Raw genomic sequence first — 22,847 nt, forward strand, 5'->3', positions numbered from 1 at the left:
CTAGCCCGGTTAGCAAATGTAAAATAAAAATAAAATAAATAAAAAATTCTAAGACAGAACATCTGTTCGGATATTCACAGAATAGCCAGATTTTTTGTGTCATATTTTAGTCTGTTTCTCATAACATTTGTGGTTTTCTGGCAAATCTCTTAGGACTGAAATCACTAAATAATGAAATACATTTAAGTTTCAGACTTCATATCCTTCAGAAAATGCATGCTAACACAAATCACATTATTCAATCATCTTTTAAGTGTATAAGAGCAATATTTGAAATCTGTCCCTATTTTTAAGCCTTTGTCCCCCTGTTATTTTAGGCTTTGTTCAGATTTTTGCTATAATAGTTTGAGGGGTATGTTTATGCATATTTTCTATGCTAAAAGTTTACACAATAAGCATGCAGAAATTAAAGAAATTAAACCTGACATCCTGGAATATGACATTGTCAGTAAAGTTATTTTCTTCTGTAAATATTTATGTGATCTAAAAACATAACTAAATTCAATGAAACAGTCAGATTTAGAATGTATGAGTCACTTGGCTTAGTACCATTTTTTCACAAAAGTAAACATTAAAAAGGAACATTAATATAGCAATAACCCACGCCTGGGTGTGGGTAATGCGGGATTTAACCACGGTTGGCGTGGTTTGGTCCCGAGGGCGAAGCCCGAGGGACCAAACAAAGACAACCATGGTTAAATCCCGCATTACACCCAGAAGTGAGTTATTATATATAATGACATTATTTAAGAAAAGAAATAATTACTTTTCTTAAATAATGGCATTGTATAATGCCTCTTTGCTGCCCTTCCGCAGCTGTCTGGTATTCCGCGGCAGTTCTGATGTACTGCGCATGCCTACGCAGTACATCAGAGCTGTGGGCAAAGCAACGGAGAACGCAAGATCTCCTTTGCTTTTTACTGTTTCGCTATGTTAAATGGGTTTAACATAGCGAGACAGCTTTAAAATAAAGCAACGGATATCTCCGTTACTTATTTTAAAGCTGTCTCGCTATGTTAAACCCATTTAATATAGCGAGACAGGGTTTAAAAAAAAAGCAACGGAGATCGGAAGATCTCCGTTGCTTTACTGTGTCGCTATGTTAAAGGAGTTTAACATAGCGAGACAGTTTTAAAAAAAGCAACGGAGATCTGCGTTGCTTTTTTTAAACCTGTATCGCTATGTTAAACTCTTTTAACATAGCGAGACAGTGTTTTATGCTAACGGAAAAAGTCCGAGCGACCGGACCTTTTTCCGTTAGTATATTGAGGGATTTACAACGGGCACGCTGGTTGGGCTGGCCAATCAGCGTGCACGTTTTAGAGGAGGAATTGTATAATAAGTTATTTTTTTCTGTTTCAAACAAATAGTGCAAATGTTGCTCTCTATTTCTCGCTCTCTCTCCCTGCTTGCTGAACGAGCAGCCATTACTGTCTCTATCAGGAGCATATGAATTTATGGGTATTCAAGCTGAATGCATTCTTTACTAATCAAAATAGTTTTCTTGTAGACAAAATGTCAGTTTACATTCCACAGAACAGACTGCAGAGAAAAGAAGTGGATTTTTTCTTTTAAAGTGCACAGCACACATTTCTTTTATCATACTGGATTTTACACACGGTTCAGTCTTTCAGAAGCTGGTTTACCATGCACAGTAACGTGACACAACTTTTCCAGTGATTGCACTGTTTAATTTATGACATCTATGAAAATAGCTGCTACCATAAATATACGAGTTGCATCAAACAGAATTTGCATATCAAAAAAGTTAGACTTGAAGTTTTCCTTGCCATAACATATGTAATGTCTAAAATGTCCTGTCTGTAGAACATGACAATTCAACAAATGCTCTGAGAATCCTGAGAATACACATTAATCAGTCTATTTGTCCATTTTCTGGTTAGACATTCCTTATATACACATAGCACATATTATTTCACTGAATCCATGCTAAACTGTACAGCTTCAATTAATGCCTTCTAAGCCTTTAAACAATAAAATGTGCTCACAGTCAATGTATTTTTCAGGAAGGTGATGCTGAAGTTGTTACATGACTGCAGTTCTCATTTGGCAAAACATATACTGTTGTGAGTAAATATCTACTACCTCTGACCTCCTTATTTCATAGTTTACTTCTGAAACTTCCAAAGGTCTATCCTGTATGCCAGTGAGAAAATGTCAAATCCTGTACTTTCTTACTGCCACTGTTTCTCTTCCTCTGGTCTGCCAATTGGCTTCATAGATTTTACAGGCAGATTAAATAACATGCTCAATTTTATGTAAGGCTGTTCACCAGCTATAAATCTGTAGTAATAAATCCACTGAAGCATAAAATCATTTTTAACAGATGCTTTATTCTCTAATATAGTATTAATAGCTTCTGAGATTACACAGAATGCAAATCTAACATGGCAGACTACAATGACTAAGTTATACACATGAAGCCAAACACTGATCAGCTTAGGTGGTACCATTGGGTACATTCTGTCCAAACATCATTCACAGCTTTTATCTTCCACACATTGGAGACATAATCAGTGGAAAGACTAAGGCTGATGGGGTGATGGATAGGTTTTGCTTGGTGGGAGTTTATGCACCCCAGCAAACATCCATGGATATTGTCAGGACCTCTGTTAGTAGTGTTTTTAATTTTGAAAAGTGCCTAAAGGAATTTGTGATCAAGAATATTGCTGTTCTTTGGGTCAGAGAAGGTGGTATAATGGGGGATAAGTTCAGTACAAAAGTGTAGGTTACTTCTAAGCTTCTTAATCTAGGTGATGAAGGCCTTATGTATGTTGAATTAGTTGAAATCCTGAGTTCATAGTTGAAATTATATTCCCTAATGATAAATTTGAGAGATTTACCAGTCTTAAATCCCCTTTACAATAATAAAGTGTACATCTTTTAGCGATGGTCAGGAGCTTATTCTTTTTATTATAAAGTTTGTTGGCATGATATATCCACAATACAGATTTAGCTAGTAACTTGTCATTATGCTCATGTCAGATTAATATGGATGCCTCAATGAAAATAAATTCATAGCAGTAATCATCAGCCTCTGTTAGAAAATGCACTGAGGAACAATACCATTTTTGATTATCAATAAAAACAATAAATAGTAAATAATTGGTTTTGGAGTAGTCCCTGAATGTACTGGACTTATAAGGGGACACAAAGCAGTTTTTTGAAGAGATGATCACAATGAGATGGCCATATTTGACTGGGAGGGTAACAAGTGGAATGGTGTAACTGGGAAAAATGTTTGTGAGAGCAAGTCAAGAAGATTAACATCTATGATGGGTGGGGGTAAGGCAATTTGGGCAAAAGTGTTGGCATTTACTAAGTCCAGGAATCTCTGAGCATATTTACTGCTTTTAGTAAATGTCTGGCAGTTTATGTGTGGATAGTTGAAGTCACTCATGAGAAAGGTATTTGGTTTGATTATTATTTTTTTTAACCTGTTAAGTTATCCTGCATGCTCTACAGGGGTCATATGTGAGGATTTAAAATTGGCTCTGATGTGATAATTTTATTGATCATAACTAGAACTTCAACTAACTCCAGATTTGCATCATGTGAAATCTAGTTAGAGTCAGTCTGGTTACAAGTAGTACCAATTCTTCCCCTCAATTGCTAAATCTGAATGAATGAATGATAGCATTCCCTGCATTCCATAGTACAATGCCAAATGGAACCTGGTATCTACTGATGTCCTGGAGATTAAGGAAGGCCACAAGTTCACCGATTTTGTTGTTTAAGCTTCTGGAATTCAGCTATTCAGCTGTGGTACCTTGACATTATGTTTGTATGTTTGGATGTCCATCAGGTGACTTCTGCCTAAAAAAGTATTATGGAATAACAGAAGTTTTAGCTAGTTTATCAAAATCTAGGAATGAAAGATGCAGGCCATCCTTGGCAAAGCAGGTGTATTTACTGACCATTTCATCTCATGGAGACACACACAGTATCCCCATAAAATGAGACCAATTTACTAGCAAGTTATTGAAGCCAATTATCTTATCCTTGAAATTAGTCATCCATCTTGGTAATGGTCGAATGCTGCTCAAAGCCATGGCCTTGACCTCTTTGAAGAGATGAGCAAAGAGCTCAACAATGTCACTCTGCATCTCCTCCTGGGTGTAATGCCTAAGATCACATACCCACACATGTTAGTGAAGGAACCTTAAGGGCTGTACTGACATGCCTAAAACCTTGAACTAGAGGCACAGCTGTCATCATATTCTTTTACTCCCTGGTAGATGTTGTGTATGTATGTCTTAACAATGGAGTTGCTAATGACTATGACATTTCTGGGATGTGCTGCAGGCTTATGGGACCTTATGGTACAGGCTTGCAGTACAGGTGACTCCCAATAACAGCAGGTGTCTCTGTGGGGTTAGTACTTATGTTACCTAGTTGAGATAAGTTAGTTGGATGTCTTGGAGGCATAGGCAAGGATTTCCTTACTATCTCAGCATATGTAAAAATAATGTAGAGGTTTAGCTCTGCAGATCCCGTTTTGGCGTCCTGCAGACTACAAGAGCAGCAGAAAGGAAAATGAAAGACTTTAGGTATCTCCATTTTGTTTTTTTCTTGATTGTACTGCATTCTGCACTTTACTGAAGTTGTTTTTCACTTAATTGCATTTAAATTAACTGCTTTTACTGTAGCCCACACTGTGTTTTAAAGTAATTTTATTGCTGTTTTTTCTCTGCTAAAAAAAATAAAAGTTCTTGCTTGTTTGCTCATTTTTTTCACCTTTTCCTATTACTAGAATAGTACAGATTTGCTGTGTTCAGGACTGTATTGTAGTTTCTGCATTCCCCAGGCCTTTCAGTGTTAGAGGGAAGCCTTTCTGCTTATCAGTGAGAGTGATAAACACTAGGTAGCATATCTACCACATGAGGAGTGGTTTCTAGCTCTGAAATTGTTGTTTATTATCCATTTGGGAAACCTTTCTATCCCTTTTAACTTTCTGCTTTAAAAACCCATGTTTGTGTCGGCTTACACTTGTTTTAGCTCAGCAGATCCCGTTTTCACGTCCTGCAGACTACAAGAGCAGCAGAAAGGAAAAAGAGAGACTTTAAGTATCTCCATTTTTTTTTTCTTGATTGTACTGCATTCCGCACTTTATTAAAGTCGTTTTTCACTTAATTGCATTTAAATTAACTGCATTTACTGTATTTTTGATACACATTCAAGTGTTCTAGCCTGCACTGTGTTTTAAAGTAATTTTATTGCTGTTTTAAGTGCTTTTATTTCTGTTTTAAGTGTTTTTCTCTGCTAAAAAAAAAAAGTTCTAGCTTGTTTGCTCATTTTCCCACCTTTTCCTGTTACTAGAATAGTCCGGATACAGATTTGCTGTATTCAGGAGTGTATTGTAGTTTCTGAGTTCCCCAGGCCTTTCTGTGTTAGAGGGAAGCCTTTCTGCTTATCAGTGGGAGTGGTAAGCACTAGGTAGCCTATCTACCACAAGAGGAGTGGTTTCCAGCTCTGAAATTGTAGCTTATTGGCCGTTTGGGCAGCCTTTCTATCCCCTTTAACTTTCTGCTTTAAAAACCCGTGTTTGCTTAGGTTTGCATGCCGCACAGTGCTGCTAAGCTAGGGTAAACTATTACCAGTGCCAGAATGTCTGCTCTTCAGTTTTTCCCTTAGATTTTGCTAGTATCCTTTACTCTTGCACTTTAAACTAACTTATCTGTCTAGCACCTTACTAGGCATTTTGCAGCAATTACTGTAGCATACATAAGTGCTACCAGCACTAAATATCCTACAAGGAACAGCTCCAGTACTTATTAATAATGTCCATCCCTCCAGGCCTGTCTAAAGGTCAGTTCCTTGCACTTTCTCCTATTAACCTGGTGAACTTGGGCATCCTGAGGCAGTGTAGCAACTGCCTCATGTACACAGACAACCCTCTCCTCTTAGCCCCCAACACCCAGACTTGTGAGAGATGCACTTAGACATCCAAATTGGAAGTCAAGCTCTCTCCAGTCAGGACTGGAATAGCTGGGTCATGAGGAGAAGGTCGACACTGGCACCACACCACATGTAGCACAGAGCCCTCCTGAACATTTACCATCACAACTCACATAAAAACACAAACCCCAAACCCACCTTCGTGGAGGGTCTCAATAGAAATCTACCTAAACTCGACCATCACAACACAGCACAAATCATAAGACACATAGCTCACCCACACAGTGTGCCCCTCAACCTAAGCCCCTAAGGCAAAATATCTTACCCAATACACTAATCATAGGTGACTCTGTAGTGAGGCACACTGATGTCCAACTCACTAGGCTGAATAAGGAGAAGGTAACAATCAGCTGTCTGTCAGGTGCCAGGATCCAACACATAACACATGCACTCAGGTCACTCCACAACAAGTACAAGTATGACTCCATCATTGTCCACGTGGGTGCGAATGACCTGAGATGTACCTCACTGGACTACATGACACGAGTCACGGAGGAGCTCTCAGATTATGCAGCCAAGGCAGGTATGACACTAGCCCTGAGCAGCATCCTGCCATCACCCAGAATTATACCACAGTACAAACAGAAAATGATTGACTTCAACAATTGGTTAAGTTTCTGGTGTTATTCTAAGGGGTTCCAGTATCTGTCTGCTTGGGATGACATGATTGACAGACCTCGATGCTTTGCCAGAGATGGCTAGCATCTGCCACCCCTGGGCTTCCGGATACTGGTTAAGGCTTTTGCCACCCCTACAGTGCCTTTTTTAGACAGTGTTCCAAAGACCAAACTACCACCGTAACAGCTATAAATAAAAGCAATCTGAGGGTCATGCTGCTCAATGCTAGAAATTTAAATCTCAAGATGCACTTGCTCGAAGCTCTCCTCAAGATGGAGAACATCAACATTTGTGCTGCAATGGAGACCTGGTTAAAAGCAGCAGAGAGCACCCCATGCTACCAGGTTATAACTCATTTCACACCTTTCGGCCCCAGAATTTGGACTGAAGCTTCAAAGGTGGTGGCGTCTCCATATTCAAAAAGGATATGCACACCTCCAGACTAGTAGCCCAGCATAATGCATCAGAGATACTTCAGGTACAGCTAACATTGAGCAAGACAGTGATTCAGGTCGTAGCCTGCTATAGGTCCCCAACCATGTCCCATGACTCTCACTCCACATTCCTAAACACCCTGGAAAATATTAGGGTCAAATCCAACACCCTCATACTGGGTGACTTCAACTACCCTCCATTAACTAGGAAAACTGTTCATGCACCAATTCACTTGCCCAACGTTTCCTGGAATTCATTAATTCCAATGCCCTGGACCAGGTTATTCTTACCCACACTAGAGGGAACAACATTCTTGAACTGATCATTACTAACATGGGTGATCATTTCTCTACACCAACAGTCAACTTCTTCGTAGTTAGATCCTACCACAGACTAATCACCATGGAAATCCACATCCCACCCACAACACCCACAAAAGTTGCCACCATGAAAAACTTCTCCAAAGCTAACTTTGGGCTCCTAAAAACAGAGGTGGCTAACTTCACGGCACCCATGCACTTGGAGAATAGTTGCATGACTGCCAAATCATACACCAATGCAATGTACAAACACGTACATAAATGCATGGAACTTGCCATACCCAACAGAACCAAGATACTCTCCACCAAAAAAAAGGAAGCCAATCTGGTGGTCCCCTGCCATTAACAAACTCTACAACAGAAGAAAGAAACTGTTGCAGAAAAAGGTAAAGTCCCAAGACTGGAAAAACTCCCTTATTAGCCTCAACAAAAAGTTGAGATCCCTCATCAAATCCTCTAAAGCTAGCTATGAAGGAAAAATTGCAGCAGACACTAAAGACAACCACAAGGCCTTCTAAAGCTATGTCAAGAATCTCCACTGCAATACCCAGATTTGCTCAGAGTTACTGTACCTCCTATACTGAGCCAACAGATGTTGCCAACTTACTGGCCGACAGATTCAGTGCCAACTTTACCACCCCCCCCCCAAAGGTCCAATCACAATACAGGAAGAATGCCAGGCACCCAGTATTACCACTGCACAGGTTAAAGCTGCCTTGTCCAAGACCAAGAATACAGCTTCCATGGGACCTAACAATATCCCTGGCTGTGTTCTACATGAACTACAAAGTGAACTGGCACCACACCTGTGTGCCCTGTTCAATTACAGCCTCACCTCAGGCTTTGTTCCTACCAAATGGCGCACTGCCACAGTCATCCCTCTCCATAAAGGGGGAGTGACTACAGACCATGGGAACTATTGCCCCATTAGCCTGACAAGTCTGATATGCAAGTCTATGGAACAAATAATCATAGACCTAATTAATAAGGACATAGGGAATCTCCAAACACTGGACCCAACACAGTTTGGTTTTGTGAAGGGTAGATCATGCCTACTCAACCTGGTTAGCTTCTTTGAGTCTGTTTTGGAAATACAAATTTGAAAGAACAAACCACTGAAAAATCCACAAGGAAGCAGACTCAGACCAGCATGGCACATGATCCACATTTATTAATAATATGAGCGCTTTCGTTTGGTCCAATACCAAACTTCTTCAGAAAACACATAAAACACAAAATATTCAACTGATATACTTTAAAATTCATCATGTGATTGATCACCTGATCTCATTCCAACACTAGTCATGTGATTTGCCCTACAAATTACTTTAAAAACATTCATATTTCATATACATCATATACTATAAAATCCAATCCATTTTATACAAAATGTATGTTAATAGAACATTATATTACATTAAAACATACTAAAAACATAATCAGAAATGAATCATTCAAAATGTTTGATAGTTTCCCTGCCCTGCCTATCTATTCAAATTCTTTAGTTTTAATGTGGAAGTTACAGAACAAACATCATTTAAACCAGGTAATACATATGAATGGCAATGTAGTTGCCAAAATAATTCACATGCCTCTAATTCTAAAGATGCAGCCCCCCCCCCTTCCTTTTGGATTTGATCATTAATTCTAAACTTGAACCAATGTCCTGGGTGGGTTTTTACATGATTAGCTAAAGCATTATTTCTTTATAGCATAGAGGTGTTCATAAAGTCTTTCTCTCAGTTTCCAGTCTGTTTTTCCTATATACAAACTGGGACAATGTTGACATAAAGCTATATAAACAACGCCACTAGAATTACAATTGTATTTATATTTTGTCTCATACTTTCTATCTCTGATAGTGAAACAACTTCCTATGTCAATGTACTTGCAATGAGGGCAAGATTCGCATTTGAACATACCTTTAATTCTACTAGTTGGTAAATCATGAAAATTTAAAATGTTCTTAAAATTCAAACCTTTCTTAAAAACAAATTTCGGTTTTATGTTGCTAAAGTTGTTGCAAACTGTGTCAGTAGGGCCAGTTTTTATATATGATATTTCTTATAGCTAGTGCATTTGTGCTAAAAGTAGTGATAAATAATACATTTTTTGGAAATTCACTATTACTTACATTGTTACTCATATTTGTGTCATCCAGAATAAAGTCTTGGATACTGGGGTCACATAAAATTGCTTTATAAACTCCTTGTGTTCATTTATTCACTACTTCAGCTCTCATCTCATTCACAAATTTGTCCGGGTATCCCCTCTTAGCAAACATAGACATCAAATTATCACATTCAAGTAAAAAATCAGTTTCTGATGTAACCATCCTGGCTGCTCAAACAAATTGCCCCTTTACTACTGACTTTTTTGTTGTAATGGGTGTTGACTTGTAAAATGAAGGAAAGGATTTGAAAATGTAGTTTTCCTGAAAATTCTAGCTTTGTAACTATTGCCCTCATAATCTTTTAAAAGTTTCACGTCTAAAAAAGAAATTTCATCCTTCTCATATGTGTGAGTAAACTGAAGGAAGGTTGTAGTATTATTTAAATATTGAATAAATAAATTTACTTCACTACCATTAAATAAAATAAAAACATCATCTAAAAACCGTGTATAAAACTTTATCATATTACGAACGTTGTTGTCATTGAATATGTACATGTTTTCCCATTCAGCTAACACAAGGTTTGCGTAACTCCCACCACATGGTGACCCCCATGGCCACTCCTTTTTTGCAAGTAAAATTTTGTGTCAAACAGGAAATAATTATTTAAAATAATATCTAATAGTTCCTCTATGTTTAAAATCTCAAGGTATGTGGCTCTCCCATTTCTCAATTTTGAGCAAACCCATTCAACGCCTATTTCATGGGGTATACATGTGTATAAATCTTTTACATCAACAGTTAAAAAGGCATATTGTTCACTATATGTTACAGCATTAATATCACTCAAAAAAGACCATGAATCTTTGCATATATGTGATTCTTTGGCTACATATTTCTTCAATATACTATCCACATATTTTGCTATTGGATATGTCAAAGACTGCCTACTGTTAACTATGGGTCTCAAAGGGGGGATTTGAAGGCTCGGACAGATGCTTCTTTTTCTGTGTGTTGGCTAAGCCAAAACAGCTTAAAGGAGTTGAATTATCCAGCAACTTGTCTCTGCTGGAAACCAAATGCATCATTAATTTTAAAACACTTCATCCTAGGGGGTTAAACATAGACCTAGATTTGAATATTAGGGGATAAAGGAATGAACTAACATTCATTCATGTTTGTCATGAAATAATCTTGGGGACCGATATTCTGTTGTGTCTGTGACCAATCTGCTGTGCATACTATGAGTTGGAAATATGTAGACACATATATATGATATACATTGGTGTTATTTATCTGATGAAATCTGGCCATCGTTGAATCTGATTGTGAATATTTCATATATAATCATATTTTATATACATATATATTTTTTATATTCATTTATTTAGTTTCTCTCCAAAATAAATTAATAATATTTTTATAATAATAAATTGTGCACATGAAACCTGTACTATTTGTAATAGAAAATGTATTTAAAATAAAAATATGTATTCTAGTATGTTTAATTGAATGTTGTTGTTTGTCTTTTCGGCTTTTTCTGGTTAGGGGTCGCCACAGCGGAACTCCGGTCTGCTAATGATTGGCAGTAGATTTTTTATGGTGCAGAGTTGCCAGCCCAACGTCCATCCTTCAGCAAAGGCACGCCCATTCACGCATGTCTTTCGGAGGCCACTCGACCGCGGGGAGGACATGCAGACTCCACACAAGGCACAACAGCTACTGCTGTCAATATGTTTAATTGAATAATTGATGTGAATTAAATTTAAATGGATGTAATTAATTGAATGATGTTATAGTATATAAGAAATGGCTGATTGGTGTAAAGTTTATTCCTTGAAGATGTAAGCCAAGGTACCGGATACACCAGTAAAGAATTTTATACTTATTCTGGAGTGGTGTGTGTTTTTTTTGTTTTATGAGAGTCCACAGTTTGTTTCACTGTCAGTAAAAATGATGCAGCTGGTAGGCTGCCTAAGGATGATTCTAAAGCAGGCTGGAACTTCATGCAGGCAGGTAGTGCTTTTTGGGGAGGTACTATTAATTGCACAGATAACCGCTAATAGAAGTAATCAGTTAGGTAATTTTTGTCCCACAAAGTGGCATTCAGCCCACCTCCCTGATACCTACTCTTTCAGAAAAAAGAGACCTGCATCACCTGATTTATAATGAAGAAAAGGAAGAATGCAAAAGATAAAATGATGTCTATAAAATCTCATTTACAAACAAACAAAAAAAAAAATGGAAAAGACAAGGGTTACAATGGATGTCATGCTCCCTGATCACAATTTATCTTTTATACATAAATTACGAGGTAGACGATTCAGCACAGTAAGAAACTGTGACAGGGTAATTAAGGTTGTTTATTGCAAATCAGTGTAACAACCTTGTCCAACAAGTCATAAACATGCAAAGTAAGTGAAAGCCTCAAGCAGCCATAGAATTATAAATAACCACAAACCATCAGACAGCAGCTGAAGGAGAGGATCTTGTCTCCATGTTTTCAAAATGACAAGACAAGCAGCGATCATAATCACTAAATAACATTTTTGTGCTTGCATGCCTAGGCTTGGATACAATTAGTTAATATGTTTAGCATACTCTCTCGATCATGATAAGTTAATAGTGTAGCAGAGTTCAAGTTCCAGTTTACTAATGTCACAGAATGGCTATACCTTACCACCTATCTTTGGACAATCATCTAGTACCAAACTAGCATCAGCTAATTTATTTATTTAACATTTGTTTATTGGGAAAGTCCAACTTGGAACAAAGACAATTTTCAGTGGAGGCCAGGGGAGAAATGCTCCAGACGCACGTCTTTGTAACGTGGGAGGAAACCGGTGCACTTGGAGGAAACCCACACGAACACAGGGAGGACATGTAGACTCCACACAGAAGATACCCCAGCCGAGAATCTAACCAGAGAACCTCTTGCTGTGAGGTGACAGCACTACCACTACACCACTGCGCCATCCAATTCAAATTGGGATGCAATATGTATACAAACCAAACTAGCTTAAATCTTGGTAAGCATACTGTACTCAGCACACTTCCATATCATTAACACCAGATCACAGAGCACGTCTTCCTCTTTCTCCTTGCTCATAGTAGCTTCATGTCAAATTTATATAATTACCCGATTGTGGCATACAAAGTTTGTGGTTTAGGGAAACTGGAAGAATCAGGCCATTATAACCACTGGTTATTAATCATACTGACAAGGCAGCTGCAGATGAAGATTACAGGGCACTGGCCAGCTGATACTCAGTCATTTAATACAGAATAGATTCAAAGCATATATATTATCTTATCGAAGTTTCAGAATATCGAATCTGATATGGTCAATACCATATCATCGAATTCTGAAACATCAAAAGATAAAAAAAAAATGCCTAAAAACAAAATTAATAAAAACTTACCTTTGCAAGCAGGTGGGCAAGCCCCTCTGCACTCCCGATGTGGGGAGTTGCACCTCCCACACCCCCCCTACTTAAATATACCAACCCCAAGACCACACTACATTGAACTAAATGGAAATCTCCCCTTAGGGAGATTTCCGTTTAAACGTTCAATGTTTTTTCCTTTCGCTAATCTGGTGCCGACAATATCAGCTTTGATATTGTCGGCTTTCGAGAACGTGAAGTAGACCCGATTCAAATACACATCCTCTATGGGCAGTGCCCTGCCTTTTCTCAAGTCTTTATAATTATGCTCCTGAAAGTCCGGCCATTCAGACCTATTAAGGGTGCAGCCTCCTAATGCAGTAAGAGGTTATACATGCCTGGCCTTTCTGTATCATTATTAATTCTAAATGTGTTTTGCAGTCTAAACCAGTGAGGTATAAATGCACTAATTTGTAATGGAGATACCTTGTACTGCAAAGATATGGCTTGGAGCCAAAACACAAGCATCAAAACTAATTTAAGACAGTTCCTAATTCTGTGAAAACAAAGAATTACCATTGCCTTTTATTTTAGAGATGTGAACCACTCTGGGATTAATCAATTTAGTAACCTTATATGAACGATACAAAATCCTTTGGGGAATGTCCATTTTAGTAGCAGTAATCTTTTCCTAAAAGGAGAGTTCAACTCATTTCACTTTAGAGTAGCATTCCAACATTCCTTTAGTCCATTTAAATTCTAATTTACCATGGCCACCTCCCTAGTCAAGAACTCTCCCCATGTAGCTGAACCCATTGGGAGAACACTATCCATATATGTAATGGCCTGCTTAGTGATGCATTCATAATTGGTAATAGCTTGGGAACTTGGTGTACACGTCACTGACTCAAAGCCTGAATGACTCAGTATTCAGGATGGTTCAATAATAAGAAACGTCAGCAACATAAGCCCACCCACCCAGTGCCTCTGATGCCATTATCTTTTTCAATAGACTGTCCTATAAGGCTATGTGTTTTTAGTACAACCTGTGTAGGAAACAATTTGAATCTAGTTTAGGTCCTGGACTATGAGGTTTTGGAAAGCGTTAGCGTCTACTTGGTTCATAGCATCTCCCATGTGGACTGTGGTTGCGCAGTTCTTTGGAGTGTGAATCGTTACTGTTAAGCGGTATCTTGCCTACCCTCTGTGGTACTTACTATTAATATACCAAGTGGCTGCTATGAGCTTTTGGGAACCTGCCTAGCCCTAGCATTTCACCTTATATAACCTGCTGTTTGAGATTGTTCTTTTTCTTGACATTCGTAACTTGTTAATGGCTCCATTGCTAAAGTTTGTTGTTATAACTTTTGGAACATATTACCCATTGCAAACTGCTTTATATTAATATCCACTGTTAAGCTTCTTATTTTATTATATTCTAGGCCTGTACCTGTGTGATATTTCAATGTTAGAGATTGTTTTACTGACAGTCTAAATGTTTTTAACTTAGCCTTAGTAGTACAGGTGTTTTTATGTTCACAGTTGATTATTACTATTATTCTAATGATTATATTAGTTGTTTGGTAGTACTTTTCCTTATCCTAAACAGTTGAAATATCTACTCTTATTGCATACTAGAGCTACTTGTTATTTACCTCATTATATTAACACCCTCTCTCCTTACCTTCCTACCCTCCTAGCTCTCTATCCACTACTCTGAACTGAGGAACTCCCTGGCTATTAAGGATACCCTCATCTACTTCAAGCTTTGCCAATTTGGATCTACTTTTTGTGTTGTCCCAATACTTTACTACTGCTTTAGCAGCATTTTACAAAGTACATCTTACCACTTGACCTTGCTGATAGCTATGGTCAGCTCTGTTTTTATAAGTGTACTAAATTTTTTTGGCCTCTGTGTCAGGAATACTAGCAGCCAGACTCCTCTCTAAGACCAGTATTTTCTAAGATCTTCCTTCCCATGCTGCCTACCTTACCCTTCCCAACTAGAGTTATTTTTTCTGTCCTTAGTCACCTGTTGTAATACCACCTCTGAACTCTAGGTGTCAGTCTACCCAGGCCTAATCCTTACCCTCTTTCCATTCGTACTAGCTTAGCTCTTTACACTACTCTTTCCTATTTTTATCCTCCCTTGCCCTGTTCCCCAGCTATTCCCTAAACTCCCACTCTCTGCCCCTAACCTGCACTCCTATCACCTTCTACCCTTAGCAGACTAGTAAGCAATATATTTTTCCTCTTCTTTGCCTTTGTCTTAACCTTTACCTGCTCAACTTGACGCTACTCACCTGCTTACCTTCTCTAACTGGGCTGCTCTGCTCACTGATTGTCTCCCTCACTACTTGCTGTTTCCCGCTCCGTTCGCCCTACGGGCTCACTCCGCTCCCCTACCCTACCCCCAATTCCCACCCACCCCCAGTGCTGTTACACTTATACCTAACAAGTTACACCCACTTTCCTACCTACCCAATCAGCCTCAACATATAATTCTCAACTCCTCCCCTACCTCCTCTTCTCTACTCCACCTCTTTAACTACAACTATGCCTCTTGACTTCCCTCCTTAGCTTACTCCTTACCTACATCTACACATAATCAGTATCTATAATCACTTATTTTTACACCTATTTAGTTTATCTTCTACTCCCCCTCTCCCTTCTTCTGACTATCTTTCTAAAACCTTAACATTTATCTTTCCCTACCTTTGATCTACACTTTCAGCTTCCTATCTCCTGTATATAACCTCTCTATTCCACTCCCCTAATGGCCCACTCTCTCAAACCTTCCCTGCAAAACTTTCTTGTCTCCTCTTCCTTATTTCTCCTTCTATCCTTAACCCACTCACTCACTGCATATGAACACTGCACTCTAAAGCTCAATGTGACCTATCTACAAACACTCCCCATCACACATCCCCTCAGCCTTTCTCATAGCAACATTACCTCTACTTCGGCCTATTTGCTTCCTATGTTCCATAGGAACACCCATGTTTCTTACCTCCCCAATAAGCTAACCCCACCCAAGTACTATAAATACTTAAAGATTTCATCCATTCAAACCATAAACATTTTAACAGGTGGAGATATTCATCCCAATCCTGGTCCACCCTCACCAAATACCAATCTACAGAATCCATCATTTAATAATGCTACCTCTTCACATCTTAACATTCGTAGCATTAACAACAAAATTAGTCAACTGCATGCTCTCCTTCAGGTTTATCCATTTGATATCCTTTGCCTTACTGAAACTTGGCTAAAACCTTCCACTCATGACCTAGAAATAACCCCTCCTGGATATAATATACTAAGATATGACCGTACATCAAAAAAAGGTGGCGGTGTAGCTATCTTGTTCAAATCTGATCTTCTGGTTTCACTCTATGATGCTATGATGTATCACTCCCCTCAAATACCAATGCTGAGACCCTTACTATCAAACTCCAATTGAATAGCTCTAAAGCAATCTATATTATCTGCTCTTACATCCCTCCAGGAAATAATATTAGCACCCTAGAAAACATTCTCAATAGCCGTTTTACCCATTTACCACAAGAAACAATTGTCCTAGGCGATTTTAATATAGACTGGACCTTATGTAATTCCCCCACCCCTAACACCCATATTAATCTATTTGGTTTCAATCAAATAATAAACTTCCCCACTAGAATCCACAAACCAAGTAGCAAAGAAACTACTCTTGACTGGATCCTTATAAATAGTCACCCAGATACCTATAAGGTAGGATCTCTCCCGGACAACATTAGTGATCACATTCTAACCTTTATCACTAAACAAAAGAAATATAGCCCAAAAAAGAACAATTTTGTCACCTATCGTTCTAAAAAACATTTCCATGCTGAGAACTTTATTAATGAACTAAATGCATGTAACTGGTCATCTCTAAAACTACTTAATCTAGATGAAGCAATCTCTTACTTTAATTCTACTTTCCTTCATATTCTAAATAACCATGCTCCTTTCCGCTCCTCCAGAATCAGGACAAAAATAGCCCCCTGGCTCACAAAACAGACCAAAGAAAAAATGTTTCTACGAAATAAAATATGGGCAAGATGGAGAACCTCTAAAAGCTCTGTAGATCATCTATACTTTAAGCAACTAAGAAATGCTGTCAAAAAGGATATAATCTCAGACAAAAAAACTACTACTCCCACCTGCAACATTCACACTCTAATAATCCTAAAAAATTCTGGTCTGGCATTAATAAACTTCTCAAATAAGGACATGCCACAACTCCTTCCCCCTGCTCTATTCCTAGTAGTAATCCTCTACAAATAGCTAATGCCTTTAACAATTACTTCATTGAAACTATTCAAACTTTAACTCAAACTCTAGTTCCCATGTCCCCCACTCCTACACAACACACTAACAGTCCCTTTCCCTCCCTTCATCTGCAATCTGTTCCCATCTCCTTTATCTACAAACTCCTTCAAAAACTCAAACCCTGCACTCCCTCTGCTGATTGCCTCCCAGCAGAATACCTTCAAATTGCAGCCAAAGCCATAGCATACCCTGTTTCTATCCTGATAAACAGATCCATCTCTGAAGCCTACATCCCCTCTATTTGGAAATTCTCACATATAATCCCTTTGCACAAAGGAGGTAAATCTACTGAAATTTCCAACTACCGTCCTATTGCTCTACTCTCCTCACTAGCCAAAATTATGGAAAAATGTATTCACCATCAGCTACTCCAGCACCTTCTCCAAAACAACTTGCTTGCTAACTGCCAACACGGATTTAGGCCCTTTCATAGCACTACTTCTGCCCTTTTAACTTTTACTGATTGCATAAATAGGAATCGTAACAATAACTGTCTCTCAGCTGCTGTATTTATTGACCTTTCCAAAGCCTTTGATATGGTCAATCATAACCTACTTATCAATGTGCTAAAAGCCCAATCTCTTAACCCACAAGCAATCCTTTGGTTCAAATCTTATCTGGAAAACAGACAACAAGCAGTACTCTGGGACAATAATCTATCCACATACCTCCCAGTAAGCACTGGAGTTCCTCAAGGTTCTGTCCTAGGCCCTCTTCTTTTCTCCATCTTTATTAATGCTCTCCATACTGTTTTTCCACAATCCACCTGTATACAATACGCTGATGACTCTACTCTTATCTGTACTGCCAAGTCTTCTTCCTCTCTCCACACCCTTACACAAAATGTATTTAACACAGTTGAAAACTGGTTCACACAACGTTGCCTTCTTCTTAACCCTAAGAAAACTAAGCTACTACTCTTTACTCCCACCATAAAATCTCCTCAGTTCCACTTCACTATTACCTCTGACAATGGAACCTGCATTTCCCCTGATTCTACTGCTCAACTACTTGGCATAACTATTGACCATAACCTCAGCTTCAATGCCCATGTTAATAATATTATAAAAACTGTTAATAAAAAATTAGGCTCCCTGTATAGAATAAAACCCTTCCTTACACCTCTAGCTAAGAAATCCATAGCCCAGACTCACCTTACTTCCACCCTATTCTATGCTTCTGCCATTTACACCAATCTATCAAAGCATAATCTCACCAAACTTGAAACTAGCTACAATAACATAACTAGATTTGCCACTGGCTCTCCATACAGAACTCATCACTGCCTCAACCTTAAACAACTCAGATGGTTAGAACTACAAAATCAACTACAATACAATCAACTTGTGATTGCACAAAAAATCCTGCACCACCCTACTAATACTCCCATCCTTACTAATCTGATCTCCCCTTATAAAAATCTTTCAACACTACGCTCAGCTAATAAACTTCTTATTGCCAGCAACCCTTCTAATAACAAAGCAGGCGATTCCCTCTTCTCCAGTGTTGTGGGTAGAATCTGGAACAAACTTCCTAATACACTCACCTCACTCTCATCCTCTCTAATCTTTAAAAAACACCTTAGAGACCACCTTAAAATACATTGGCTTTGCCCCTGCTCAAAGCCTGATTGAATCTACTTTTCATCTCTCCCCTCCCCTGGTTCCTACTCTCTTGCTTCCTTAACAATTACCCTCCCATATCTTATGAACAACACTATAACAAGTTTCCTAATGTTCTAATGTTTTAGTTTTGATTGACTTCACATGAACCCTACTAAAGCATTAAGACTTGTTTATTTTTTACTTCTACTCTAATGAAACGTTACATTATTCACGATTTTTTTTTTTTCATGTCTTATTTTGTAATGTGAAACTAGTCTTTTTTTTAGAATATTTTGAATGTATTAATTTACTCATGTTGGAGCTTTTCTCCTCTGGCCTCTACTGAAAAGGGATATGTATCCAGCTAGACTAGCTCGGTCAACAAATGTAAATAAAAATAAATAAATAAATAAATAAATGTTCTAAGGCCACTTTAAAAAGATACAGTGACAAGGGTCAACCATGTATAGTTTCATTCAGTATTTTAAAAGGAAAGAACACAACTTTATTGTACTGTACCTTGGCTGAGGAGGCTCTGGTAAGGAAGTTTACATAATTTATAAGTCATAAGGGGGAAAATCTAGCATATGTAACCATTAGAAAATGTCCTATCTTACACCCTGGGGTGCCCTTTTTTAGGATAACTCCCTCCTGACTTTTTTAATTCCCTGTTGCTAAGAATAAATTATATATTGCTGCAATGAGGATTACAGTCACAAACAAAATACACTTAACCCTGTTGAGTAGGAGGAGCCAAACATTATGCAGCCTTGTGGCCAAGACATTTGATTCAGAATTAATTAATAAGATTAATTTGTAGGATGTAATCCTTTAGGGGCATCTTTGTCAGGTTTCAGCAGCAGTGTAATTAATGGCATTCATTAACTAACCTAGAGCTCCATAACCTTCACATATGAACTTAAATAACTTGCATAGTAAAAGGCCAATTTCATCCATGACAAACCTGTATGCCAAGGTGAATAAACCACTGCAAGTCAGGTGTTTTATCAGGAGCCAGGGAATGAACTGGTGCTTTTATTTATTCCACTGTAATAGGACAGAGCTGGAAAAGCCTGCTTGTATTGTCAGAGGAGTTAAAGTGGTTAAACCTAAATGCATTGCAATGACCTTGTATTTGCAGAGTTCTGTGGAACAGAACACTGCCTTTCACAGTAAAATGTAAAACCTTCTGATATTTTCCTGGAATGCTTAATCATTGCCTATGATGTTGGGTCTTTATTAGAAGAAATCTATTGTGTATCTGAGAAAAGGACCCAGTGTATGAACTAAAACATCTGCTTGGGATTTCCTCACACCTGACAATATGGAGCTCACAGAAGGTACTATCTGTATCGCAGTCATCTGCCTTGGCATCTGTTTGCATCATCAGGACTCCTAATGCCTTCACAGATCTAAAGATTCAATAATAGACTGTGAAGTCTGATGGGCAGGAGTGTCCTGAGACTCCATGGTATATTTCAAGCAAAGCAAAATCATGTTGAAGGCATTTGTTAATATCTACTGTTTGGAATGCCCTCTTCCTCTAAGATATGATGACTTCTGGATAAGTAAGGCATATTTCACAAACTACTATCAAAACATGATGAGTTTATGCCTCATGGATTGATAGAGGATATCTGACATCATTGCTCATTCTAGAGTCAAATGACATCTATGTGTCAGCACTTTACATAACACATCATGCAACACCATCTGATACATCACTGAGGGTAGAGCATCTCGCTGTAATGTATATATACAGCAGAATATGTTGGGACTGTACCCTCTGTCTTCAGTTATGCCAAAGCTAGAGTGTAAAAAAGATTTCTTTTAAAATTAATGCACATATTGTGGACATAGCTTCTCTTGAAGATGTTACTGTAAGTTTCTATCTTCCTGTTTATGATGGAATTGTAGTAACTGAACTATTCCAGAATTATAGCTTCACAACAGGTAGAATAAAAAAAAAAAAAACGATGTCACCACTTGGAAAAAGATAAGGCTAGTGAAAACTTTCCTTTTTTCACATTTTAATAAAATAATACAGCAGGACTAGGATGTAGCAAAAAAAAATAATAATCTTCTCTAGCACCTCGGCTGATTCCAGGATTATGTTTACCTGAGAGCACACAATCTGATGCACACTATCTAAATACTACATGGGTGCTGCATCACAGAGTTAGCATTCTGAATAACTACATGAGTGCTGTATTACAAGGTTACCATTCTGAATAACTACATGGGTGCTGTATCACAGGGTTACCATTCTGAATAACTACATGGGTGCCGTATCACAGGGTTACCATTCTAAATAACTACATGGGTGCTGTATCACAGGGTTACCATTCTGAATAACTACATGGGTGCTGTATTACAGGGTTACCATTCTGAATAACTACATGGGTGCTGTATCACAGGGTTACCATTCTGAATAACTACATGGGTGCCGTATCACAGGGTTACCATTCTGAATAACTACATGGGTGCCGTATCACAGGGTTATCATTCTGAATAACTACATGGGTGCTGTATTACAGGGTTACCATTCTGAATAACTACATGGGTGCTGTATCACAGGGTTACCATTCTGAATAACTACATGGGTGCTGTATCACAGGGTTACCATTCTGAATAACTACATGGGTGCCGTATCACAGGGTTACCATTCTGAATAACTACATGGGTGCCGTATCACAGGGTTACCATTCTGAATAACTACATGGGTGCTGTATTACAGGGTTACCATTCTGAATAACTACATGGGTGCTGTATCCCAGGGTTACTGTTCTGAATAACTACATAGGAGCTGTATCACAGGGTTACCATTCTGAATATCTGCATGGGTGCTGTATTACAGGGTTACCGTTCTGAATAACTGTATGCGTGCTGTATCACAGGGTTACCATTTTGAATAACTATATGGGTGTCATATCACAGGGTTACCATTCTGAATAACTACACTGTAAACATGATGTGACCACTTGTACTTGTATTTAATAAATAAATGAATACAGAAAGAAATAAATTCAGCAGACAAATAAACAGGTTGACTACTTTCAAATTCTAAATGTATGTGTTTAAAAGGATGTATCAGCATCCATCGAAAATTCAGCTTATCGAATGGCAAGTTATCAAACACAACTTGTCAATCACCAACCGATCGGAAAAACAATACAGAACTTTAAAACATGCTCATTTGCAAGCCCCCACCTCTGCTAATATCATACACCAACTCTCAGATCACAATATATTGGGGAATGGGCAAATTCTTCCAACCCTACTGTTTTGCAATCTGACACTGACAAAAATCTAGTACATGTGATGATCTGATTTTCAATCAGCTGTACCAGCTTTTTCTAGGTTCAACAACTGGCACTTTTGACCAATTGTCATTCCATTTAAAAATAACTGGAATATTTGTTTTATTAAAAGTGATAATGTTGCCAGTAATGTATTTCATTATCTTAATATTGTAATATTTGTCAAGAATGTGAAACAAATGAAGCACTCTCACCTGCTGAAAAGATATAACGATAGGTTTCTAATACATAAAGCATCTTGCTCAAAGATGTTTGAAAAGAGAGTCTTTTTGTTTTGTTTTGTTTAGAAATCTAAGGCACAGGTTAGTAGGGACAGAATTTGAATATATTAGCTCTTGTATTGCATCTTGATGAATGTTGCTCTAACCATCTTTTTTAGAGTTATTTTTCAGTTTATGGTATAAAAATTGACATTGGTAATTCAACCATTTTATTTCCTCTTCCCTGTGTCTTTCCTGGCAGCTGGACAGTTCTCGGGAATTTCCTCTCCTGAAATGTACCGACAGACCTTGCTTTCTGGCTGCCGCTGTGTGGAGCTTGACTGCTGGAAAGGGAAACCCCCTGAGGAAGAACCCATCATTACACATGGATTTACTATGACAACTGAAATTCTTTTCAAGGCAAGGAATGTTCTAGACTATGAATTGATATGTTAGCCCATCCTTTTCTTATTTATGTTTTTCTTAACATTTTGGGAAGGATAACCCTAAACATTT

The 22,847-nt window shown here is 38.1% G+C and overlaps 1 protein-coding gene across 1 annotated transcript in view; it reads left to right on the forward strand.

Moving 5' to 3' along the window:
• LOC122803768 (1-phosphatidylinositol 4,5-bisphosphate phosphodiesterase beta-2-like) overlaps positions 1 to 22,847 on the forward strand; it is an 805,974-nt gene that overhangs the window by 39,599 nt on the left and 743,528 nt on the right. Inside the window, exon 3 of the mRNA XM_044073456.1 lies at positions 22,594 to 22,751. Coding sequence (XP_043929391.1) covers positions 22,594 to 22,751 — 158 coding nt within the window. The remainder of the gene's footprint in view (positions 1 to 22,593; positions 22,752 to 22,847) is intronic.

The sequence above is a fragment of the Protopterus annectens genome, chromosome 6.part0, assembly GCF_019279795.1.
Source record: "Protopterus annectens isolate FY-2018-M chromosome 6.part0, PAN1.0, whole genome shotgun sequence".
Lineage (NCBI taxonomy): Eukaryota > Metazoa > Chordata > Ceratodontiformes > Protopteridae > Protopterus > Protopterus annectens.